This window comes from Sycon ciliatum, chromosome 2, assembly GCF_964019385.1.
Source record: "Sycon ciliatum chromosome 2, ocSycCili1.1, whole genome shotgun sequence".
NCBI classification, from domain to species: Eukaryota; Metazoa; Porifera; class Calcarea; order Leucosolenida; family Sycettidae; genus Sycon; species Sycon ciliatum.
This window is the reverse complement of record NC_088644.1, coordinates 44,726,188-44,752,669: the sequence shown is the minus strand read 5'-3', so window position 1 is coordinate 44,752,669 and position 26,482 is coordinate 44,726,188. Positions and strand designations below refer to the sequence as shown.

At 49.3% G+C, this 26,482-nt stretch overlaps 1 protein-coding gene across 1 annotated transcript in view; it reads left to right on the top strand.

The window, feature by feature from the left end:
• LOC135810260 (leucine-rich repeat-containing protein 15-like) overlaps positions 1-26,482 on the top strand; it is a 342,979-nt gene that overhangs the window by 84,611 nt on the left and 231,886 nt on the right. The window contains exons 9-11 of the mRNA XM_065323740.1: positions 1,174-1,245; positions 17,091-17,162; positions 24,997-25,068. Coding sequence (XP_065179812.1) covers positions 1,174-1,245; positions 17,091-17,162; positions 24,997-25,068 — 216 coding nt within the window. The remainder of the gene's footprint in view (positions 1-1,173; positions 1,246-17,090; positions 17,163-24,996; positions 25,069-26,482) is intronic.

Here is a 26,482-nt window from a genome sequence, read left to right as displayed (position 1 = left end):
CAGGTGATACGCAAAGAGGAAAGGCATAAAGGACAGGCGCAATCAGATCCTACACAGAGAGGTTGCGTCTACCTGAGCGTAACGATTAAGACTTTGAAAGAAGGTCAGAGCTCATTGAGAGAATGGAAGACGGGCAGTAACTGGGTACCGTTAAGAGGTGAAACCATAATACAGTGGTCCCTCTATAATCCGGCACCATTTGTGCCACGAAAATCTGCTGGATTAGGGAGGGTGCTGGATTAACAAATCTGATCTACTGCTGCAATGTGCATGAAGAGGACATTTGGCTACTGAAAATTGTGCCGGTTTATCGAGGATGCTGGATTATAAAGTGCCGGATTAGAGAGGGACGACTGTAGTTGGATGTAAAGGGTTACGTGCATAGGATACCCTGACAGCGGCGCACAGTAAATGGAGCGGGAAAACTTCCTACATTTTCAGAGCTGCCCTACAGTGCCTAATGCAATTTTTTCTGTTTTAGGAAACGCGGAACGAAGATTATAATGAGGCCCTTTAGACTAATTGAATCCATGAGTCATTCGCCCTTTGTGGATACTTCTCTAAAACAATGACAGAATCTACTTGAAAAGCATTGAAATTTCCATAACCTTCAACTTTATAGCACGCACTTCCATTATTTCTGCTCCATTTCTTCATTTACCTAACAAAAAAGGGGGCTGCCAACATAACAAAATATTAACTAAACGAACCTAAAAAAACCGGTTTTTGTACCTTTTCTAACGCCATGATCCGCCATAGACTATGTGTCCGTGGGGAAGTCCCCGTTTAGGTATACTGTTAAACGTCATATTCAGTTCTCACGCAATTTGTAACAATTCAAGCCAGTATATTTTTCATGCTTGGGTGAGTCGTTATTTTTCTGCAGTGTCAAAGTAACTTTAGAAATTGTGTTTTCTTAGCTTTTCAACTAACCTCTTGCTTGACAATAGAGGAAAAATGCCGGAAACTATATGTTACAGTGGTGTATGTGAACTGTGCAACCTAACCCAGTTGCAAACGAATCATGTTGTGGTTAGGAGTCTAGATTTTTTCTGAAAACAGGGTCATGATTCGGCCTTATAGATTAGAACCACTACATCCTAGATTAGGTGTTTTGTGCACTACCCGGAACTATGCAAGAACAACATTGTCTTTGTGCTTTATCGTTTGTAGACGTTTGGACTTAAATCAGATCCAGACTTTAAGTGATGGTGTGTTCTCTGGTCTACCAAACCTCCAAATACTGTAAGTATTATCAACTGCATCAATGAACGCAGAGAACACTTGTATAACTTTGTGTATATAGAGTACTGCCGAACACGTGATGAACAAACCTCTAATATCTGTGAGTATTAGTATCTGCTGCACTGGATTGAAGGGAACAGTTGTAAACACTTTGTGTAAAGCGCTTGTTGCATAATATCATTTTTACTGGAAAGAAAGACGTTTCATGGCTCAATTTTGTTGTGGTCCTTCAGTTTATTTTGTTTTGTTTTGCACTCTCCTTTTCCCCCAGTTGGACTGTTTTGGTTTCACATCCAGTTTGTGCATGCACCATGGAACGGTTACGTCATTGTCATGCGTTTTGTTTGCGCGCATGCTCATGTGCTACCATTATGTTTGTCATTTTCTTCGTTTTCTAGTTTCCCTTGTTGTGTCCAGTCTTCTTTGTTTGTCCGTTGCCCATCTCCGTCTTGTCGAATAATAAAATTATGTAACACTTTAGTTCAGTTTTGTTGTTGTGTATGGCGGGTCGCATAGGCAGGGAGACTGGGCGCCTGACGCGTGGACAGTATGTGCAGGAGCACAAAAGTGCTTTATCATTCTAGTGACCCGTCAACGTCTATCGCCATGATCCACGAAGGACCTATGAGTCCCTGGGGAAGTCTCCATTTCGGTATGCTGTTTAATATTATATTCAGCTCTGACACATTTTGTAACATACTCAAGCCAGAATGGTTTTCATGCTTTGGCGCTCAGCTATATTTCTGCAATATCAACCAAAGTATCGTTAGAAATTGTGTGTTCTTAGCTTTGCAACAAACCTCATGCTTGACAATAGTAGAAAAATGACGGAGACTATATTTTACAGTGTTATATGTGAACTGCGCAACCTAACCAAGTTGCATATGAATCATGTTGTGGGTTAGGAGTCTAGGTTATTCCTGAAAACAAGATCATGATTCGGCCTTTTAGATTAGAACTACCCCCCCCCCCCCTCTACCCTCTCTACCCCTCTATTCTATCCTGCCTGTTTTGCATGCGGATGCAGTTTTTTGCGCTCCGCCCAAAAGTGAGATTTTGACTCTTTTCGTAGTTCGATGAGCCTTTGGCTCCCGTGGACCCGCGGAAATGAAGATGAATGCTGAGATAGACCTCGCTCTGCTTGGCTTTGACAGGCTGAGAGAGCTGGGACGGCAACAGGGTATTGTTGGATGCGATGGCCTCGCAAGACCGGAACTTGTCTGCGCGCTGCGGGACGCTGGAATTGGATCTCACTGGACCTGTAGCAGTAAGTCGCAGTCTGACACTCTAACTAGCCTAGTAGTAGACCAGGACACTTGCCTCACCAAGGAGCTATCCTTGATAACATCAATGAAGGCCGAAATACTTACATTGAAGGACGATTAGGCCGATCTACATGCATTGTCTGTACCCCATGACAGTTCGCAGAGCTACCACCCTGCTGGAGCTCTTTTGAAACCAACTCCGACTCGATTGCCAAGTGGTGTACAAGACGAGAAGTACAAGTGATAAAGTGTTCAGTCTCCGAAACCAAGTACTTTGGAGTGGCATTCGCCCACGTCGTCATTCAAGCGGAACACAAGGAAGCAGCCCTCGGCCCAGATTTCTGGCCTCCGGGGGTCACTGCAAGAGAATGGCGCTTTAAGCAGGACAGGGTCACCTCTGACCACGGTTCAAATCAGTAAACATGTCTTCTCTAAATCCATTCGCACCACCCTTCACTCCCAGATCACATCCTCCTTCACCACCTCCCAACCCTCTTCCCCGTCTCTCATTCGGCCACATCAACATATGCAGCCTGCGCAACAAAGTTTTCGTCATTAAGAAACTCATTGCTGATAACGCCCTAAACATACTCGCAGTCACTAGGGACCTTTCGCATTTGCTACGAAACGAATGCGAAACGAAAGTTTGATTTGGCTCGTAATCGTTTCGTTGAAAACAGATTTCAGGTTTCGCAAGGCGAAGGACTAAAGGGACCCTCACTTAATTTTTACCGACTTTCCCGGCAAAAAACACATTTCGACACGCGTGTGTGCTGGACGTCTGCGCGTGCACGACACGACGTGTGAGATGGCTGACAAGTGAGAGCCAGGGAGTCGTCAAGGACTGGCGTTTGACGACTCCCGGCCTGGTGAGAGCATGCATGTCCAGCTGGCGTGAAAAGGAACCTGTAATTATTTTGTAGATCCAGGGCTGAATCACGATGTTTGTTTTGATGTTTGGATACTTGTTGCAATGGCTAGTGATGGAAATGTTACTGTGACTTTTCCAAGTCCTACTGATATACCTTGTCAAATCAGGTGCCCTGCGGTAGTTTTGGTGGAGGCAGACTGGAATGCGTTGAATTCGTAGCTTCTGAAATTGAATTTTTTTTTCTTTCTGGAGTGACACTGACAAGCGATAGCATTGGCGACAGAAGAACTTTGCTTCCTTCCAGGAGAGCTGCATCACAGTCGGATCCTGTCCATGCACATGCGATCATGCTGTGTTGAAGACAGTGGAGAGCTGATTTTTGATCAGAGAAAATATTTTTGACCATTCATGAAGAGGATATTGTTGCTGTAGCTAGCTGACAGACATAACCTGTGGCAGTGGTGTATGGAATCAGCTTGCAAGGTCTGTAGCAACTTGATCATGCAGAGAAGGAGCTGAACTGCACACGGACTCGCTACTGTTCTCGCAAGATTATTGGCTTCTCTTTTTTTTAACATTGAAGATACACAGGTTGAGAGAAAAGAGAAAGAGCGACACAGAGATCAAAAGACGCAGAGAGATACAGTGTATGTCAACATGCGTGTGGAGATGTTCAACGACAAAGTGCAGTGGATCCATGCTTTGTGAGTACGAGAGAGAGAGAGAGAGAGAGAGAGAGAGAGAGAAAGAGAGAGAAAGCGAGAGAGAGAGAGAGAGAGAAAGAGAGAGAGAGAGAGAGAGAGAGGGAGAGAAAGCTAGAGAGTGATACAGTGTACGTCAACATGCGTGTTGAGATGTTCAACGACAAAGTGCAGTGGATCAGTGCTTTGTGGGGAAAGACAAAGCGAAGCGAGGCTCAACCGATGACAGGAGCTCGAGACGCAGCACTACTGAAGAGTGAAATAGAAAAACCACACACTGTATGCAGACCAACCGCACAAACCAAGCAGGGTGCAAAGTATGCAAGCGCACACAGCTAAATCGAAGTGAATCTCACACGGCTTGTGAGTGAATGAGTGAGAGAGAGAGAGAGAGCGAGAGAGAGAGAGAGAGAGAGAGAGAGAAAGAGAGAGACACACACACACATACAGAAGGAGATAGAGAGAGACAGACAGAAAAAGAGAGTGGGCAGCTTAATCAATGTGCGAATGTGGATTCTTGTGAGAGAATGATGATTAAGAGAAGCTATCAAAGTCGACAAGTTAGATCTGATATCGTTGGTATAAGAGAAAATCAGTGGGTGTACATCCACCGCACTTGCAGACTTGAGTGTTTCTCTTGAGACGGATGCATATGTCGCTTATTTTCTGAGTGTCAATTGGGTCATCCTGCAGGCAAGTGGTCAGTGCTTGAGTTCAATCTCGGAAAAGGTAAGACACGTTAGTGTGCAGTGTATAGAAACATTATACCAAATATGCGGTCCTTAGTAGAGACTATACCAGCAGCCTCGACTAATATACTTCAAGTTCTAGTTGGATGTGTATTGAAGATAATGCTGGGGGGGGGGGGGGTGTTATTGGAGTTGTTGATGATCAACAGTGTATCTGTTAGGCACATGTTGCATCCATTGGTCGTCTTTGAGTGACAGCAGGCGTGCAACCGGACAATGTTGGTGAAAGGTTTCATTACCAAAGAACTTGGAGAGAGAGAGAGAGAGAGAGAGAGAGAGAGAGAGAGAGAGATCCAGTGGATTCATGCTTCAAGGTGGCCTGCATCACTGGAGAGAAGACACCCACCCTGCACAAGCCTTAGGAAATGTCACGTGCAGTTCATCATCGTAGAGTAAAACAATCACCAGTGCAAGCTGCATTGCCGGCATGCTCCATGTCTCGCTTCAACACACCGCGCGGTGTTTATCACGTAGCTCATCATGCTTCAATGTGGCCTGCGTCACTGGGGAGAAGCCGCTCACCCTGTACAAGCCTTCACGAGTGCTGTGTGCTCCTCATCGTGGAGTGACACCTTTTTCCAGTGTATATCCACTTCAGGTGTATTGATGTGTTCCGCGGCAAAGTGCAGATAAGTCATGCATCGAGACAGCCTGTATCACGGGAGAGAAGCCAATCACCTTGCAAGAGCAGTAGCGAGTGCGTGTGCAATTCCTCATCGTGGAGTGCCGTTAAAACTTTTAAAAAACATGCGCCAATGGAAGTTGCTTCAGCTCCTTCTCTGCCATGATCAAGTTGCTACACAGGTCCTCATCGTGGAGTCGTATTTTTTCCCGTGTACGTCAACAGGCATGTTGATGTGTTCCGCGACAAAGTGCTGTGGATCCATGCTTTGAGGCGGCCTGAATCACTGGAGAGAAGCCTATCACCTTGCGAGAGCAGTAGCGAGCTCGTGTGCAGTTCGTCATCGTAGAGTAACGGTAGAACATGCAAAAATGTAAGCTGCATGGCACCCTTCACGTCTCGCTTCAGCTCCTTCTCTGCCATTGTTCAGGAGGTCGCACATGTCACTGACATGCATCCTCGTTTCGTGTTACATGTAGCTGTGACTTTCGTTAGGGTTCACACTTTAAAGTCAAAAGGCTTTGTCTTCACCTTCTTTCGCGCCTGCTGATGGAGTTCTTGGCATGCCAGTGTTATAAGCTAGACGTTTTCACTGCAGTAGTGAGTTGGCTAGAGTAGGCTGTAGTGCTTACGAGTTCGGAGAAAGGTTTCAAGCAATTGCGGCTTGGAGCCAGAGTTTTCTAACAGAGTTCTCTTGATAGTCGTGAGCTGGTCTTTTGTGTTGTTTGGGTGTGTGCCGAGGTAGGAGCACGCCTCTACAGAACATATTGGTAGCAGAGGATGGTTAATTAAGTCGAGTCGACCTCGTAAGTACTGAACGTTCCACCTAAGCGCGACTATGGAGTCTCCAGTCGAAGAGGACAAGGAGAAAGACAGCCAAGGCGCGGAGGACGGGACTGCCAGCACCGAGGAGGCAAACCACCGAGAAGAACCAGCGGCAGTAGAGAACAAGCGTGAGAAGCTTAGCGAGCTGCTTAGAGAAAAGATGGTGGCTAAAAAACACTTTACCAACGCGCGGCGGACACTTCTCGTGCGCTCCATGAATGGCGGAGTGCGAGGAGAGCAAGCTAACGACGAGCTAGCGGAGCTAAGCTCACATTATGACAACGCCACCAGTGCTATAATGAACCTCGTTAGTCTGTACAGCTCAACCAACGAAGAGAAGCGTATGGAAGTAACGCTGCAGGAAGCGGAATTGCTCGAGGAACAATTCACCACCACAACCGAGAGCATTTTGGAGGACGTACGTGGGCAGGTACGCAGTTACGAGGAGGAAACTGACTACCTGGGCGTCTCACAGCGGCCCCACCCAGTCCAGGCTCGACGCGAACTAGCTTCGGAGGTCGGGTACGGATACAGCGGACCTACCGCAAGCACTGTGCCCAGTTGGGCTGGAGCCCGGACCTACCTGCACGCGCACGGCAGAAGTTCAGTTGAGGCCTCGGAGTCTACTGCTGCACGTGGACTAGCGTACGACTACGGCTACCATGGCTACACGTACGAGCCGACGAGCCGGTCAGCCGGCGTAGAGCAAGTAACAGTTGCATACCAGGACCGGGGAACGGAGTACGGTTTTGCTGAAGTCAGCGAAGACAAGTACAAGGCGGTCAGCGAAAGCGGACCAAAAGTCACCATGGGCATGGATGAGTTGCGACCAGAGACGCCGTTGGTCCGCAGAGCGCTCACTCCGTCTAAGACCCAGGTCAGCGCGAGCAGAGCGGCAAGCGGCTCGCCTTTGTCCGCGGCGCAGGTTGGAGGGAGCGGCGCGCCAGCTGCTGCCGCTTTCGAGTCTGGCGCCACCGGGCACTTGGACAGCGCGAACAGAGCGACAAGCGGTCCGCCTTTGTCCGCGGCTGTTCCCCAGATGAGCGCGAGCAGCGCACCACATGCGTCAGATCCAGAGTCTGCACCAGTGCCTGCAACGCTATTCAGCGCAACCGGCAGGCCGCCTGGATCCGAGCCTGCAACGCTATTCAGCGCAATTGGCAGGCCGCCTGGATCCGAGCCTGCAACGCTATTCAGCGCAATTGGCAGGCCGCCTGGATCCGAGCCTGTGCACGCGTCGGAAATTCAGACCAGCGCGGACAGCGCACAGCCTGTGACCTCTGCACTAGCTGAAGGATCAGCGCCTTGGGGATTGACCAGCGCAAACAGCGCGAACGGCACTGGAGCGATTAGCATGAACAGCAACCTACCTGTGTCACCCGCTGAAACGTTAGCACTCCAGATTGCCAGCGCCAACAGCGCAAACGGAATGAGGCCAGAGATGCCTGCATCCCAGCAGACAGTCAGCGAAAGCAGCGCAATCGACAGACTGCCTGGATCATCCGTACCTGCAACGCTATTCAGCGCAATTGGCAGGCCGCCTGGATCCGCTTCTGCCACGCTATTCCAGCAATCCGTTGACACCCGTCACACCACTACTCAGTCGCCAGTGATTACATCTGCGTCTCGGCAGTGGGCTGGCGCCAGTGGTGTGGTTGGCGTGCACACTGTGCCAGCAGCAAGTCTGTGGAGCCTGCCCGCTCCACAGGCCATGGGTTTGCAACCAGCAGGGTCGACTGCCGCACCAGTACCGTTGCCATCAGTAGCACCAGAGCAAACGCGGCATCAGCAGTCATCGGACGAGATATTCCGGCGGCTGAAACCCATACAAATTCCAACGTTTACAGGCAACAAGAGAGCCTATCGTGCCTGGAGAGCAGCCTTCATGGCTTGTGTTGGGAAGACGAGCTCAAGTCCGGAGGTGAAGCTCCTGCACCTGAAGCAGTATTTAGGTGGAGAGGCATTGGTCGCCATCGAGAGCCTAGGTGACTCGGCCCATGCCTACGAAGCCGCCGTAAACCGTTTAGACAGGAAATTTGGTGGCAAGCAGAGACAGACAAACCTCCAATTTGAGGAAATAGAGTCGTTCCCCGCCCTCCGGACAGGCCGGCCTGGAGACCTGCAGAGATTCGCCGATTTGCTGGATGTGCTGATAGTGAACATGGTGGATGCAGGCAAGGAATATGAGCTGGGCGATGGTCTTCTGTTCCGACAGCTGCAAAACAAGCTGCCGATGGCCATGCTGACCCAGTTTAACCGTTGGCGTCACAACAACACGAAACCCAGCAGTGTACCAACGCTATTGGAATGGGTGACTCTCGAGGCAGAATTCGCTACTGGAGCAGCGGAGATGGCCCACGGAGTCAGTTCTGCGGATGGTCATCATGCAGCGGCGCTGCCGACTAAACCAGCCCCTGCAAGAAGTCGACCAACTTTCGGTGGCAGTTCCGGAGCCCACGCGTCGTCAATCCTGGCCTCTGGTCAGAGCGCTGCCAAAATCCAGTGTGCAGTATGTGATGCGCCCCATCACACATGGAGTTGTGATATCTTCAAGAGCGAGTCGCCCAGCAGGCGGTGGGAAACAGCAAAGAAGAAAGGCCTCTGCTATAGGTGCCTTGGCACTGGACATCGAGGGACATCCTGTACCAGAAACAGGAAGTGCGGTGTCAGTGGCTGCAGTCAGACACATCACCAGCTGCTTCATGATCGTCAACCGCAGCAGAAACGGAACCTGCCTGATGCAGCCATGAGCAGTGATGTAGCATCGTCAAGCGCTCCCACAGCTTCAATCAGCACAAGAGGGGCAACAACACCTGCAATAGAGCCAGCCTCTATTAATTGCTCCATCCAAGCATGCAACATCACGGAAGGGGAGCCGGATCTGGGAGAAGATCGGCCACGTGGAGTACCTTCGGTCTCGTTACGCATCCTCCCGGTGTCGCTTGTGCATGAAGGAGAACGGATACAGGTTAACGCTATGTTGGACGATTGTAGCACTACCACCTACATAACCACTGCAGTTGCCGGGCAGTTGAGGGTGGCAGGAAGACCGCAGCAGGCATCAGCTTCTCTTCTGAGCGGGTTGACGGAAACATTCGTCACGACGCCGGTCAACATCACTGTGGAAAGCGCTGACGGAACATTCCAGTCCAAATTAACGGCGCTAACTATTGAAAGCATCGCAAGCAACTTGAAGGCTGTTGACTGGGCGAATGCGGCAGCGCAATGGGACCACCTGCGAGATGTTCCCTTCATGGCTCTCACCGAGGAATCAGTGGACCTTCTAATTGGCAGTGATCATAGTGAATTGCATTCTGGCTGGGAGGAAGTCAATGGCAAGCCGGGAGAACCGCTAGCTCGCAGAACGCCATTAGGTTGGACATGTATCGGAGCAGTATTAAAAAATGATGATCGACCAACCCGCGCCAACAGCACCTACTGTAGCGTACAGCTGAACCGGCAACGGGAAGTTGATCAAGGCGGTATCAGCCCTGCGCCCTCCTGGCACATGAAGGACCGCAGTGTGAAGCCTGAAGTTGAGCAGTCAATGCGGCAACTCGACGGGGCTGGGAACGAGATTCACCTTCAATGGAATGGCCAGAAATCAAAACTGCCCGACAATTACAGCATGGTATTCAGCGACTGCGTAGAGCCGGGCCCTAGGCTGCAGCGAGAGATACTGGAAGTGCTGCTCGGATTCCGGCGCAACTCGGTAACCATCGTTTGTGATATTCGGGAGATGTACCTTCAGATTCGAAATCACTCCGAGGACCAACCGTACTTGCGTTTCTTGTGGCGACCACCGGAGAGAAATACTCAACCAGACGTTCTTCATGCCGACACGCCACGAGGGCACTGGCCGTTGGGAAGAATTACGGCAGTCTTTCCTGGTCCAGATGGACATGTACGAGTGGCTAAGGTGCTTGTGGGCGGCAAGGAGAAGACACGCCCTATCACGCGACTATGTCCGCTTAGCTTGTGCTAAAGCCCCTGGTGTCACATTGGCTAGGTGACAACAACCAGCCGGAGGCGTTTGTGAAACTGATTTCAAGGAAAGTTTGATTCACTATTTCTTGAATGTGTTCACATTGTTCATTTGCTGTATTTCTTCAACAGCTTTTCGGAATAATGCTTTTGTTGCATTGGAAATTTTTTTGTTGAGTTGCGATATGCTTTTCGATGTTACTTTTCAACATATCGGGAAGGGGAGAATGTTCAGGAGGTCGCACATGTCACTGACATGCATCCTCGTTTCGTGTTACATGTAGCTGTGACTTTCGTTAGGGTTCACACTTTAAAGTCAAAGGCTTTGTCTTCACCTTCTTTCGCGCCTGCTGATGGAGTTCTTGGCATGCCAGTGTTATAAGCTAGACGTTTTCACTGCAGTAGTGAGTTGGCTAGAGTAGGCTGTAGTGCTTACGAGTTCGGAGAAAGGTTTCAAGCAATTGCGGCTTGGAGCCAGAGTTTTCTAACAGAGTTCTCTTGATAGTCGTGAGCTGGTCTTTTGTGTGGTTTGGGTGTGTGCCGAGGTAGGAGCACGCCTCTACAGAACAGCCATGATCAAGTTGCTACAGACCTTGCAAGCTGATTCCATACACCACTGCCACAGTTTATGTCTGTCAGCTAGCTACAGCAACAATATCCTCTTCATGAATGGTCAAAAATATTTTCTCTGGTCAAAATCTGCTCTCCACTGTCTCGACACAGCATGATCGCATGTGCAGGGACAGGATCCGACTGTGATGCAGAGGTGGAAAGTTCTTCTGTCGCCAATGCTATCGCTTGTCAGTGTCACTCAAGAAAATTTTTTTTTCAATTTCAGAAGCTACGAATTCAACGCATTCCAGTCTGCCTCCACCAAGACTACCGCAGGGCACCTGATTTGACAAGGTATATCAGTAGGACTTGGAAAAGTCACAGTAACATTTCGATCACTAGCCATTACAAGTATTAAAACATCAAAACAAACATCGTGATTCAGCCATTGATCTACAAAATAATTACAGGTTCCCTTTCGCGCCAGCTGGACATGCATGCTCTCACCAGGCCGGGAGTCGTCAAACGCCGGTCCTTGACGAATCCCTGGCTCTCACTTGTCAGCCAGCTCACACGTCTTGTCGTGCACGCGCAGACGTCCAGCACACACGCGTGTCGAAATGTGTTTTTTGCCGGAAAGGTCTGTAAAAATTAGGTGAGGGTCCCTTTAGTCCTTCGCTTTCGCAAGTCGTCATGCAAATGTGCATGGCAACTACGAATACGGTCGCGGGCGCCGGTAGCTTGGCGTAAGTGTTTCTACACGCACACGTGCATGGATCATGGAATCAAGGGAAAAATGTGTACCTAGCAAAACATGTGTACCTATCCAAATAAATGAGTACCTGACGGATTCGGAGCGTGCCACGAATGAAGAGGCTTCCATTCGTGAAAACGAGTTCTCCGCAGGGACTCTGACCAATCCTCGAACCCAGGTGACGAATCAGCATTCGTTTCGTGTCCGTACGCGTGGTGCGAAAGGTCCCTACTGAGACCTGGCTGGATTCCAGTGTATCGGATGAGGAATTAGCAATTATAGGTTTTACATTATTTCGATGTGATCGACCTTGCAAGGTCCGATGTTCTTGTACAAGTGGCCAACCGTGTCAGAAAAGAGGAGGAGTTGCCTTTTACAGCCGCTCTGACTTAAACTTCTACAAAGCAAGTATCCTGGTGCATGGAATGGAGATGATTTGGCTGCGCTCTACAGCAAAGATAACAGGGAGAGCATTTTTCTTGACTGTTTGTATCGTCCTCCTTCAGCCGATGCTAAATTTTGGAGCTGTGTTCAGGAGCTTGTCCACCACATCCAGGGCGAGGATATTATGTTGCTAAGCGACCTGAACATTGATTCATTCCAGACCAATAGGCCAATGTATCAAAGCTTACACACGTCGTTACTTCTTCCCCTTAACCTCCTGAACAAAGTTTGTTCTGCGACACGGACCACCCCCACATCTGCTTCGTCAATTGACTATATCCTCACAAATTTGGCTGCAGTCAGAGACGGAGTAGTGTCTCCCTGCGAGTTCTCCGATCATGATCTGGTTTATGCAGCATTGGATGTAAAGTCCAATACACAACTGCCTGCTTACGATGCTACCTTGAAGACCCGCGACTATAGGAACATCAACTTCCCAGACTTAATAGGTCGCCTTGAGCATGCAAACTTGTCTTCGTTCGCGTCTACAAACGTCGATCAAATGCTTGACGAATGGTTGGGTAAATTCAACACCGTTCTAGATGTGGTAGCGCCGTACAAACAACCTGGTAGACCCACAAGACCGCTCAAGAAGCACTGCCCGTTCATGACCCCAGAGCTCTTGGCACTCATCCGCCAGAGGAAATCAGCTTTTCGTCGATATCGCGCCAGTGGCTGCATTGACACTACATTACAGCGATGTTTTACCTCTCTGAGAACTCAGTGCAACAATCTCTATCGTCGACTTAGACATTCCCATTTCCAGAACGTGTGCCTAAAATATAAGCAGAGCCCAAAGCTGTTGTGGTCCACTATCAACCACATAACTAATCGATTTCGTTCCCACATCCCTCCTGCGGTTGCAGCTGACGAGTTGAACACCTTCTTTCATAAGATAGTGACTGATCCAAACCCCAGGTCCGACATCCCAGTTGGACCCCCGCCTCAATCTGCATTTGGTATGTTTTATGCAAGTCACTGTAACAGACGTCAGGGCAAGACTTGCCTCCCTCGACAGCAGCAAAACACCAGGACCCGATTTTCTTCTTCCCAGTATCCTGAAGGCCACATCCAATGTTATTGCACCTTCTATATCAGCCATTTTCAATACTTCTCTTCAATCTTCGACTTTCCCTCATCTTTTTAAAATCGCTTATTTCACCCCCATTCTTAAATCCCGGCAGGGTGATCACACCTCTCCGTCCAACTATCGCCCAGTGTGGCTTGCGAGCATTCTCAGCAAAATGCTCGAACGGCTTGCCCTTGACCAACTGCTGCGGGACTTCGACCTGTATACTTGTCTACACGATCATCAATTTGGCTTCCGGCCCCAGCGATCAATAGTGCAGGTCATGACCTTGGCTGTAAATGACTGGACATTAGCTAGAGATGTGGGTCATACAACCGTTGTAGCATTTATTGACTTAAGCAAGGCCTTTGATCGAGTTGTGCACCAGGAACTTATCTTTACTTTGCACAGCTTAGGCATTCATAGTTCTGCCCTGAAATGGTTCGCTTCCTACCTGAACGGCCGGTACCAGCGTGTATGTATAGCCTCTGGAACATCATCTCTTCTCCCTGTAACCCGAGGGGTTCCCCGGGGAACAATCTTGGGTCCCACCTTTTTAACCTATATGTGCGACTCTTACCTGACCTGGCTGCAGGGAGCGGTGCAAAGCTCCTCATGTTTGCCAATGACAAGACTTTGTACGCTTCCTCGCGAGATCCAATACTAGGCGCCGATGTCGTGTCCTCGGCTCTCGCTAAGATACACAATGAACTAAGATCACTGGGCATGAGCGATAATGTTGACAAAACCGTGGTCATGAGGATCTTGCCGAAGAATGCTCCTGACGTACAAAGACCCGTTCTTGTTGAGCTAGGCGGCACTAACTTAAGGGAAGTGAGTGTAATTCACTGCCTTGGTATCCTTATGGATAACAAGCTCTCATTTGTTCCACACGTAGATCACCTCACCAGCAAGGTGTCATGCAAGATAGGCGCGTTGCGACGCACCTTCCGCCAAATGGCAGCATTTGCCCGTCGCCAGTACCTGCTTAGTGTGATTCAGCCCGACTTTGAGTATTGTTTCCCTGTTTACGCATCTCACCTATCAGCACAGTCCAGGGAGAGATTGTTTACCTTTTTCCGTAGAGCCGTACGAGTTACCTGCGGTGCTTGTTTGAAGTTTTATTTTACATCGCAAACCAAACGGGCATTGATGCCCAATATTATGATGGCGATAGAATAAAAAGTGTGGCTCGATAAAGCTTCACTTGGGAAAATGAGAAAACAGTCAAAAGGAAGTATTTGTACCGGTAATTACAAGTCAAGTTCGAACGAAGTAACAATCAGGGAGAAATAGGAAGATGAGGACCTATGCCAGAGGGAGGTGCTATTCGGCCATATTAACCGTAGAAAAACACTTTCAGCAATCTTTTAAACGGGGTTGGACGACGAGCGGACGTGAGTTCCTGTGGCAGGGTGTTCCAAAGCTTCACGGCGGAAACCAATGGTCGGCTGTCGCCAGATGTTCGCCGAGTTAGCGGAACAACGTATTTGCAATTGTCATTGCCACGGGTGTTACTGGGAGGTTGGAGGGCTACTCTATCTTTCAGAAGAAGGCTGATGCTGCTGGTGTGGACACGGTGCATAAGGAAACGGAGTTTGCATTTGGCACGTTCAATTACAGGGGTCAGGGAAAGGCGAGTGTATATAGGAGTGGTATGGGACGGGAAGGGCAGATTGGCTACGCAGCGAACACATCGCTTGTCGAGGACAGTGAGCTGGTGCCGCTGCTGAGCCGTGAGGGCAGAGAAAAACGCGTTTGATCCATAAAGCATGTCAGGAAGTATAAGGGCAGAATAGAAGAGGAGCGACTGGCGTTCAGATAGCGATGGGCGGATGGTTCTCAGGGTGGTTAGCTTCTGGGAAGTTTTACGTACTAGGCTGGAGACCTGCGCGTCCCACCGAAGACAGGAATCGATCTGTAGGCCCAGAAAGCGAGCAGTGGTGGTCTGGGTGAGAGGCGTCCCGTTGCAGTTAACGTTGAGTTCCAGGGTACTACGGCGTGATGCCTCAATGGCTAAGACCTGCGTCTTGTCAGGGTTTAAAACCAGGCCTTTCCCGTGTAGGAGGATGCGGAGCATGATGATGAGTCGGTGGAGCAGGGAGGAGGTGACCAGGTGCTAACAAGGAGGTCGGTGGATGGAGGAGAAGAGGAGGAGCGTTCAGATGGGTCAGTTGAGGAAGTTGATACCGAGGATGAAGCGGATGGCGATGAGGCTTGTGGGGTCGGGTGTGATTGTGACCTGGAGTTGGATGTGAAGAAATCGGCAGTTTACAGGCATTTGGTGGGTCATCCTGAGTGTTGTCATTCGTACTCGGTTTCTTCTTTCACTGTGTTGTGTCGTGCGAGTCATACTTATATCATGCAGCTTAAAGTTTTAGAAGCAATCTTCATTCACTTGTACAAGCCAGTGTTGTGTGTACAGAAGGAAAGTGTTATCACCCACAAATTGTTTACGTAGTGTATGGTGCGAGTGTTGTGAGTATGATTGCCCCCCCCCCTCCGTTCACACTGCCTTCCGTCTGTTCAGGTTCTTTCTTCGTTTTGCTGATGCTGATGATTCACATATGCATTGTTCTTACCTGCTGAGCTTGCCTCCCACTGAATAGATGTAGTTTAATCACCTTTTTTGTTTCGCTCTTTTTTACCTTCTTTCACTTTTATTTGTCCATATAAGATTAGTTCCAGTATTTCCCATTCCATTGTTACGTAGATTCACTGATGATTGTAACAAGAAAGCAGTTCTGAACGAATCCTCGCTTTCCCTTCCTTGTGTGCCTTGCGATAGTCGTACAACATTTTACACATACATGTCTACATATATGAAATGTTTACTGTGCAATTAGTTATCTTTGTAGCTATATTAAAACTGCTGTCTCCGAAACGCTTGTTCATATATCGATACATTTATCAATTTCTTACGTTTACGTTTATTTGTCATATTGTTCAGCCTGCATCTTGCTTACGCAGTCTTTTCCCTTTGCCCACCTCCAAGCGGTCAACTAGTGGAACTACAACAAACAATTTGTCAATTTGCTTGTATAAATCCATGGTAGGGTACAATTCCTTTTCCTCCAGAGCATCCCTTATGTGGAATGCCCTCCCTGCTCACTCATTTTCTACAGAACTTGTGCACGCTCTAAATGACGACAAATTGACTATATCACCATATCCCCTCCTTTTTGAAAATGTATTTCACCAATAAAATAAGGCTTGGAATTTTTTTAAACATGAATATCGACGGACTTGTCCCTTCTGTTCATGCATTGCCCTGCTCTAGTAATGGTTCATGAATCCGCCCAGTCCACATTCCTTCTCGCTTTCTCTCCGTTTTTCTTTCTTTTCAGTTGCATCTTCCTCTCTGTTCTGTTTTATTTTCTCTTTTCGTTCGACCCTCTTGATATTTGTACTTTGTACTGTTGAGGCATCGAACTGAAATACAGTCAAATCTGCCGTTAGCGACCTCTGCTGTAGGCGACCATCTACCGTTGGCGACCGATTTTCCGTGCACCGACGGTTTCACATACAAATTGATCTGTCCAGAGCGACCATCTGCTGTGCGCGACCAGCGACCGCGATTTCATGCACGGTGGCTGCATTCAAATCTGCTGTAAGCGACCGCAGCCCACATAAGTCGTTCAGTCAGGTGCGAAACTGTACTTGCCAGTGTGCTGTCAACTGCATGCAAGGTGTGAAAATGCGTTGTCTTGCAAGTGCGCCCCAATATCCAATAAAATGATATGAAAAATCACATTATTCTCGTCGATTTGAGTACATGGAAGCATAATTATATGCATGCCCGGTATGCCGGATTTACCATACATCTGCCGTAAGAGACCATCTGCCGTAAGAGACCGCTTTTTCTTGCACCAAGAAGGCGGTCGCTTACGACAGATTTGACTGTAATAAAAACCAAACCAAACCAACTGTTATATCCTAGACTGGGTGTTTTGTGCACTACCCGGAACTAAGCAACAACAACATTGTCCTTGTGGCTTGTCGTTTGTAGAGATTTGTTTAATACTCAGATCCAGACTTTAAGTGATGGTGTGTTCTCTGGTCTAACAAACCTCCGAAGACTGTAAGTATTCTCAATTACGCCATTGAATGCAGGGAACAGTTGTAGAACTGTGTATATATAGAGTACTGCTGAATATGTGATGAACAAACCTCGATTATCTGTGAGTATTATTATCTGCTGCACTGATTGAAGGGAACAGTTGTACACGCTGTGTGTGAAATGCTTTGTTGTGCAGCCTCTGATTCTCGTAAGTGTCAGAAACGAACGAGCGCACGGCACGAGGACAACTATTGACTCTTAACGGTATATTTCACTTGATCGAACATAATGACTCAGTCTAAGACCACCAGATAATTATAGCATACAAATGACAGCGTACACAGTAAATCGCACATAGCGCATATAGCGTATACCATGCATGATGCATCAGCGGTACGGCGGAGTCGAAATACGAAATTCAAGCGAATACCATGTCATCAGCGAGAACTTGTGGTTTTGTAAAATCCACCCCCTCCCCTCCTCCCAAAAGGACTTCTCAGCGTCGTACAACAGCTCACAAGTCAAGCGATTCGGGGCTCACTACGTGTCATCTGCTGCTGCAATGGTGACCAAGGTGGAATATCAGTGCTCACCACTTCTGCCAACTCAATTGTTCCAAGCTCGTCGATGTAGGCTGTGACAAATGACACGGTCACAGGCTTATTGTTTCGACACGTTCCAGACGATGGACCAGACAACACACAACCTATCTCTGTTTCCCACACAGTCTCGCCTTCTCCTTTCCTTAGGCAGAGACTCCAGCTTCTTCTCGGCGTGTCCGACCGATATCGACATGCAATGCGCCGATATAGTTGGCTTTAGACCTGATCCTCCCACTGGTTTCTTGGCAGTATCGCCCTGTCGTCCGTGTGCGACCTGGTAATACGCACCGTGCTCCTGAACCTGACGCAGAGACATCCTGTAGATCAGGTCCGTCTTCATCTCAGATTCACATTGTTCCAAGATCAACTGCTTTGCCATTGCTAGCAGCACATGGGTCATCTTATCAATCCTAGCGCTATACTTGGTGTCCACCTCACTATCTTCAGTCATAGTTAGCGTGGCCTCTAAATCATCTCCTCAGCGTCTTTTTTTTTTTTTTTTTTTTTTTTTTTTTACAAAGACCACTTAATGCCAAACATGAGATGCAGCTAGGGGAAGCACGCACAACCTGAATCGTGGCAGTGGTGGTGAGGTTTAGGGAGCTCCGCCGACCTAGGGTCTCGACATCATAGCCACCTAGACGCACCAAGAGTGGGTGGGGAGGGAGAGCGAGAGAGAGAGAGAGAGAGAGAGAGAGAGAGAGAGAGAGAGAGAGAGAGAGAGCGGGAGAGAGCGAGAGAGAGAGAGAGAGAGAGAGAGAGAGAGAGAGAGAGAGAGAGACAGAGAGAGAGAGACAGAGAGAGACAGAGAGACAGAGAGACAGAGAGAGAGAGAGAGAGAGAGAGAGAGAGAGAGAGAGAGAGAGAGAGAGAGAGAGAGAGAGAGAGAGAGAGAGAGAGAGAGAGAGAGAGAGAGAGAGAGAGAGAGAGAGAGAGAGAGAGAGAGAGAGAGAGAGAGAGAGACAGACAGAGAGACAGAGAGAGAGAGAGAGAGAGAGAGAGAGAGAGAGAGAGAGAGAGAGAGAGAGAGAGAGAGAGAGAGAGAGAGAGAGAGAGAGAGAGAGAGAGAGAGAGAGAGAGAGAGAGAGAGAGAGAGAGAGAGAGAGAGAGAGAGAGAGAAAGAGAGAGAGAGAGAGAGAGAGAGAGGTTGCGAAATTGTTAAAGTAAAATAAAAGGAACATTGAAAATATGAGATGATTGGTGAGGTGACTGCAGCCTCAGCTATTTGGCCAGCAAAGTCATAATTGTTACAGTAGGCCAGCTATTACATGAACAAGGGAGCTACTGTGCCGCAACATAGAGCGAGGGAGAGTATATAAGCTAGCGAAAAAACTTCAATAAAGACACTGTCTCAGATGCGGTGTGTGCACTACGGCTGAGGTGGGTGTGGGAGGTCTGCTAGAGGCTCTCAGTCGCCCAGCTCCAGTGGTGCAGCTGGAGGTGACGGTGGACACGGCACTTAAAGGCTTGCAGGCCCTCCAGGTGTGGGGGTCTCAGCAGTATGCTTTGGGGCAGAGCATTCCATGTCTGCACAGCGCTGGCAGGAAATGCGCGAAGACAGCTGTTTCGGGTGCGTGCTGGCAGGTTAGTCGATAGCTGGTGTGGGTGCGTAGGCTGAGCAGACACGCGGGTGGGCTGTATGTCTCGAGGTCGACGTTGGGCACCAGGGGGGAGGATCTTCTTTAGCGGGCTGTCCGCATCTAGGCAGAATAGCTTGTACAAGTATGCAAGCGAGGCCACTGTTCGCCGCAGAGATAGACTAGGGAGCCAGGAGCCCGATCCGATGATGTGGATGGCTCGTCGCTGGATCTGGTCTAGCTTGGCCAAGTGTGAGGGTGGCGCACCAAGCCAGACCAGGGGACAGTACTCCAGCACAGGTCGGACAAACCCATTGTAGGCTCGGAGTCGGCCAGGGGGCTCTAGGATAGCAGAGGCCTTCCGCAGGAAGCCTAGGCGTTGCTGTGCTCTGGAGCGGATCGTGCGGATGTGCTGCGCATATGTCAGCTGGGAGTCAAAGGTGACGCCCAGGAGCTTCAGGTTGCCTGCCTCGCTGACTGGCGTAGCGTCGAAAGTGGTTCCCGGGAGCTGCCAAGGCTGGCGATGATGTGCGATTGTCATGGCTTGGGTCTTGGAGGGCTCAAACTTGATCTTCCACTCCACGCCCCAGCGAGACAGTGCATCCACACCCTGTTGCATGATAGCAGAGCTGCCAGGTATGGACACTCTTGAGGTGATGAAGTTGAAGAGCGTAGTGTCATCGGCATATGCTGCGAGGTCCATTCCAGGAGGGAGATGGTCCTCGGCGTCATTTGTGTACAGGATGAACAGTGTCGGTCCCAGGATGCTGCCCTGGGGGACGCCAGCTCTCACCGGGTAGGGCTGAGATAGCTCCCCACCAACAGCTGCGGTAAGGTTCCGGTTGCTCAAGTAGTCGCGGAGCCAGCCAAGCAGGTGACCAGCTACGCCATAGCACTCTGCCTTGTGGAGCACTCCGGTGTGCGAGACACGGTCAAACGCACCAGCCACATCCACTGCGATCACCCTTACTGCACCACCGCTTGCGGCCACCCTGCCCCACTGCGAATTCAATAGGGTGAGGATATCCTGGGTGCCAAGTCTGCTGCGGAACCCATACTGGCTCTGGGAGAGGATATTGTTTGACTCAAGGAATTTCCTGAGGGCACGGTTGACGATAGCCTCCATCACCTTGGACAAGATGGGGAGGAGTGAGATAGGTCTGTAGTTGCTCACATCAGATTTCGATTTCTTCTTGTGGACGGGTACAACCATGGCAGTCTTCCATAGGGTAGGCTGGCGTCCTGCCCGAAAGGACTTGGCGAACAGTTTCGACACAGGGACTGAAAGTTCCTTGCTGCACTCCTGCAAGACTCGGCCAGGCAGGCCATCTGGTCCTGTGGCTTTTGCAGCGGAGACCTTCCTGAGCTCGCGCTCGACCGCACAAAGTCGGAAGTGCACTGTGTGGAGCTGCGCATCTGAGCGGCGACGAACTGGTGGGAGCGCGTCTGCCTGCAAGTCATCCGTACCCAAACTGCACTTTGACGAGAAGAACTTTCCAAAAGCCTCAGCTTTCGCTGCGCTCTGCCTGACTTCGACACTGTTGGCCTGGGTCAAGGTCGGGATCTCCGAGGAACGGCTGCTATGGCCACCAGCACGTTTGATCGTAGTCCACCACTCTCGGCTGGAGAGACCTCCAGCGCTGATCTTGCGCCTTACTGTCGCAATGTGGGCCATCTTTACTCGATGCAGAGTGGCGACTGCGGCAGTTGCTGCCTCCTTGAAGATTGAAAGAAGTGCAGCATCATCTGGGGACGCCCGATGGCGCCTCCACGCCTGTTGTTTTCTGTCAACACATGCTTGGCATTCAGGAGACCACCAGATTGGGTTGCTGGCTCGCTGCTTCAATACTTTGGATGGTATGAATCGTTTCATTGCCTCTGTGACTTTCCTGGTGAGTTTGTCACATGAGGTGTCAACGTCATCAGTAGCAAGGAAGGACCAGTCTGAGTCGCGCAGGAAGGCGCGTAGGCGGGGCCAGTCGGCTTGCTGGTACCGCCATACTGTGCGCTTGGTCGGACGGTCTGGGGTTGGTGCCACATCAAAATGTGCAACTATCACTGCATGATCGGATTTGCCAAGGGGTGGGTGCAGAGGCGTGACGATTCTGCCTGGTAAATCTGACATTACGAGGTCCAAGGTGTTGCGACCACGGGTTGGCTCATGGACGAGCTGCTCAAGACCATACATGTGGCACATGTCCTCTGCATATTCGCCTGCACGTGTCGTTCGACTGCTGTGGAGCCAGTCTTGGTTGTGCACATTAAAGTCACCAGCTAGAATCACAGGCGAATTTCGGCGCGCTGTCGACTCGAGGCCCACAGATATGGCGTCAAAGATGGTGATGTCCGTGTCTGAGCACGTTCCAGGGCGGTAAGCTGCACATATGACCACAGACTGGCCGTTGCACAGCTTGACGCTTAGCCAGATGAGCTCCTGATCAAGCACGTCGATTGTTTCCAGCTCCCGCATAGCGAGGGAAGTCTTAACCCAGACTGCCACACCACCGCCATGGCGAGTCCTGTCACGCCGCAAGGGTGAGTAATAGCCAGGGACCGTCAGCTCTGCTTGCGTAGTACTTTCTGGGGTGAGCTTGGTTTCTGTGATGATGGCGATATCAGGTTGGACTTGGTCTAGGGTGTGCTGGAACTCACCAAGTTTGGATTGCAGTCCGAAGGCATTTGTGAGCAGGAGCGTTAGGCTGGGGGGCATCATTTGGATTGCTGCTCAGTGCGTTCCTTAAATCGCCATGGCCTCGCGTACAGGGGCCTTGGCCAGAAATTCTCAGTTGTGACTAGGGTGAGGTCCTTAGCGTCCACAGTTAGGTGGGCAGACACTCTTCCTGCCTCCGTGGTGTGGAGGCTGCAAGTGTGCACCGTTGCCGTACCCCCTGCTGCAACTGCACGCTGCTGGGTGAAGCTTTTCAGTCCCTCCTCAGTGCAGCTTGAGCTTAAATTGCCTACATACAAAACTGCCCTCCTGGACCTGGGAGGCTCTCCTGACACCAGTTGCCAGCTGTCGTCGTCTAAGACCTCCAGAACTGGCTTGGAGCGATGTTTAGCTCTCCTGCTGTAGGGGCCCTCAATGCCAGTGATCTCAGAATTACTGTCTTCCTCACTGGACGCCTCAGGCTCAGGGTCACTGCCAGTGTCACCCACGCTACGGGGATCACCCGTACTAGCAGTGCACGCGGCAGCCTGGCCTGTGCGGGTACTACGGGTACGATTTATTGACGATTTCGTAGATCTACGCTTCGTACGCTGGCTCTGCTGAGAAGCTTGAACATTTGGGAGAACACTTGCCTTGGCAATGGCGGCTTCCTTGAGGGAGACAACTTCCTGAGTCAGGCCTGACACTTGCCGCGACAGGTCATTGATTCTTTTGTTGAGGCGATCCTCGCGATCGGCCGACTCGGACGCTAAGTTCGCCAGGGTCTTGATAACCTCAATCACAGACGACTCAATACCCGGGAGGGAGCACAGCAGTTTCGTCTCGACCTCTGAGAGCCCCTTGAGGGCGGCCTTTGTAGCTGGGGGCATGGCCGCCAGAGGTGGGTCAGCCCTACTACACGATACTAACTAACTAATACTGCTAGTGGTCCTCTTGGCCACGCCGACGGGCTGCCAGAGACTGAAAAACTGCGGAGCTCAAAAATTTGCTTCCACTTCAGTACACTTCAAAAAAGTGTGTCTGTTCAGCACCTGCATGAGCGACACTGACTCACCCTGCTATCTGGTGTTCACGAGATATTTGTCGCGCTGGATACGGAGCGTCTCTGTAAGTTTGTATCCCTGGTGATGTTTGTGTCTGGAGAGCACAATTATAAGTGGTGCTCTTCAGGCACAATCTTCCTCAGCCTACTCAAGCTCAACTGATGAGGGGTGAATTCCCCGAAACACTGTGTCTTGATCAGGGAGTGGTGCTTTCTTGCATGTTTGCCAAGTGGACGGTTCGGAGGACTTCTCATATCTTCTTGGTGGCAGTCGTGAGTCAGTGAATTGAGAATTCGAGTCGGCAGGAATAGCGCAAGCACCCACATAGGGAGCAACACAGACTTCCCCCATTATCGCCGAAGTCGCACAAACCTCTTCTTCACAATGTCTGCACCATACAGCAAATGGTTAATCAGGCATGTCTTGTCAGGTCCGATAATCTCTGATATAACAGCAAGGAGCCCTGTGCGTGTTGTGTAACGCACGCACAACAATTATTCACCACTACTACTCCGCACACAGCACTCACAATGGCGGACTGGAAGGTAAAAAAAGGACTGAAACTTGGAAATCAATTATTTAGGTAAGGATAGAGAAAACAACAACCGAACTTAATAGTGGGAGAACTAATCAACAAAGAGAAATAAAATTGGAACTCTCCACGGAAGCGGCGGGGGCGGGGCTAGGCAACGTGGAGAAGTTCGAATGACGTTTGCGGGTACGCACGCAGCGCGGTCAATGGGGTTTCGGCCAGCAAGCGTGGGGTTGCTCACCAGTTCAGCAAGCGAAGCATACACATGTAGTATCCCTGCCTGACCAATACGGAAGTAGTACGGAACTAATACGGAGCTTTGCCTGATGTATATTTAGTGTATCTCCGTATGTAAGCGTACGGCAGCTGCTGCATAAAAGCGGCTGCGCATTTCTGTTTTGAAGAAGATGAGATTTTGATAATAACGAGCTATTCAACCTTCAGGTGTGCACCGGAGAGAAAGTCAGTTATTTTGCCGTTTCTTCTTTCACTAATAATTATATCTCAGGTGTGTACCTGAAAGAAATAGAATAAAAGTAATTCTTGTTGATTTCACCGCGCCCACCACTCGGCTACCCATTACACAAATAAGGCTCCTCCATATGCATCAGAGATCAAGTGCAGTTCGTTTTTTCGAGCTCGTAGACTTTTTGCCTCTCTTTTAGCCCAGCCGGCATCATGCTGGACTGGAGAAAGGTATAGTATGTTTAGGTAGATAGCAGTAGTAGTGGTAGTAGTACTAGTAGTAGTTGTAGTCTAGGTAGGACACCGGTGGCAGGCCGTCGTCATGGGTGAGCTTTCAAGTGAAGCCCAGACGAAACTGCTTTGTTCCCTCCCAGGGATTGAGCACTCGCTGTTAGGAAAAAGGGAGGGGTGTCAACACAACGAAACATTAATTAAACGAACCATAAAGAAGACCTTGTATTTTTGTACCTTTTCTAACGCCATGATCCGCCAAAGACTATGAATGCCTGGGGAAGTCCCAGTTTAGGTATACTGTCATATTCAGTTCTCACGCAATTTGTTACAATTCAAGCCAGTATATTGTTCATTCTTCGGCGGCCAGTTATTTGTCTGCATTGTCAAACAATGCATCATTAGAAATTAACAGTGGTGTATGTGAACTGTGTGTCTGCAGTGTCAAACAATGCATCGTTAGAAAATCAATTGTGTTTTCTTAGCTTTGCAACTAACCTCTTGCTTGACAATAGAGGAAAAATGCCGAAGACTATATTGACAGTGGTGTATGTGAACTTGGCAACCTAACCAAGTTGCCAACGAATCATGTTGTGGTAAGGAGTCTAGGTTATTTCTGAAAACAAGGTCATGATTCGGGCTTTTAGATTAGAACTACAATATCCTAGACACGGTGTTTTGTGCACTACCCGGAACATAGCAAGAGCAACATTGTCTTTGTGCTTTGTCGTTTGTAGTTTATTGAACAATAATCAGATCCAGACTTTAAGTGATGGTGTGTTCACTGGTCTACCAAACCTCCAAACACTGTAAGTATTCTCAAATGCACCACTGAACGCAGAGAATAGTAATTATGTAGCGGGCCGCAGTCTCTCTCGGAGGCAAATGCACATGGGTCTCAGTGAACACACTGTAACTGGCAATTGAAATGTAACTATAACTGACAATGAAATTAACTGGCAATGAAATTAACTTAACTGGCTACTTAATTAGCTGACTGGCAACAAAAGAATCGTGAGCAGCAGCTTTTATGCGCAGGCAAACTCCGTACACTAATGTACGGGGATACGCTAACGTACGGGGATATAGTAACGTACGGGAATATGCAAACATACGGGAATACAGTAACGTACGGGATATGCTATACGCTAAACACTATACGCTATACGTTGTGAAGTCACCAGCGTGCCAACACTACACCTCCCCTCTCAAATACAATCACATCCTTGTGATTCGAATACTAGGTGATAGCTGGACACCAACAACTGGCTGCTATTTAGAAGAAACTGGCGGCATGCATGGTCGCGTCGGAATAAACTCGACGATAGGAGATAGGCAGAATGGATGTCTTGCATATACAGGTATGTAGTCATGAACATTATTGTAGATCGCAAATTACTGGGAGAGCGTCAACCGGAGTATGGCAAAAAATATCGGAAATGATAATGTTTGGAAGAGACAGAAGAATGAACTGATAAACAAATCATAAAGTAGAAGCACACCAGGTCCACACGATCTCACGGGGTCAAAAGGGAAAAGAAACGTCCTCCAAATAGGACCTGAAAAACCACAGCACTCTTGCTGCACAATGCTGGCACAACCCGCCAGGAACATCGCAGTTAAAAAAACCCGGAACTGAATACACTATAAGGGGCATTGTCACACACATTGTCCCAGGTTAGCGGCTCACCATGATCGGACACCTACCAAAGTAAACTGGATTCACACACTCGCAGAAAGGAAGACTGAAGAAAATAGGAAGACTGAAGGAAGACAGGAAAGAAAACGCCATATCGGGAATTAGCTTACATTGGGCATAGAGATTAATCGGTAAAGACGCTGTCATCATTTCTGGTTATCAATGGATGTGGCGGGCAGGCGTAGGAGGAGCGGCGGCTGGCACACCCGGTTGGGTTGGATGTGGTGGGCAGGCGTCGGAGGAGCAGCGGCTGCCGCATCCGGTTGGGCCATGCATTCGGTGAAATGGGCATTCTGTGAACTGGGTATTCGGTGAGTTGTCTTTCGGCGAGCTGTCGGTCGGTGAACTGTCTCTCGGTGAACTGTCGTTCGGTGATAGTATTATTGACAACACCTCGTAGCATGAAAAGAAAATCAGCCAGTACGGGAGATGTTGATATTTCGGGACACCGGCCATGCTGGTCGTACGGAACGAGAAAACAATTTACCGCTGCTACCAATTTTGTAGCACCATTGCTACCAATG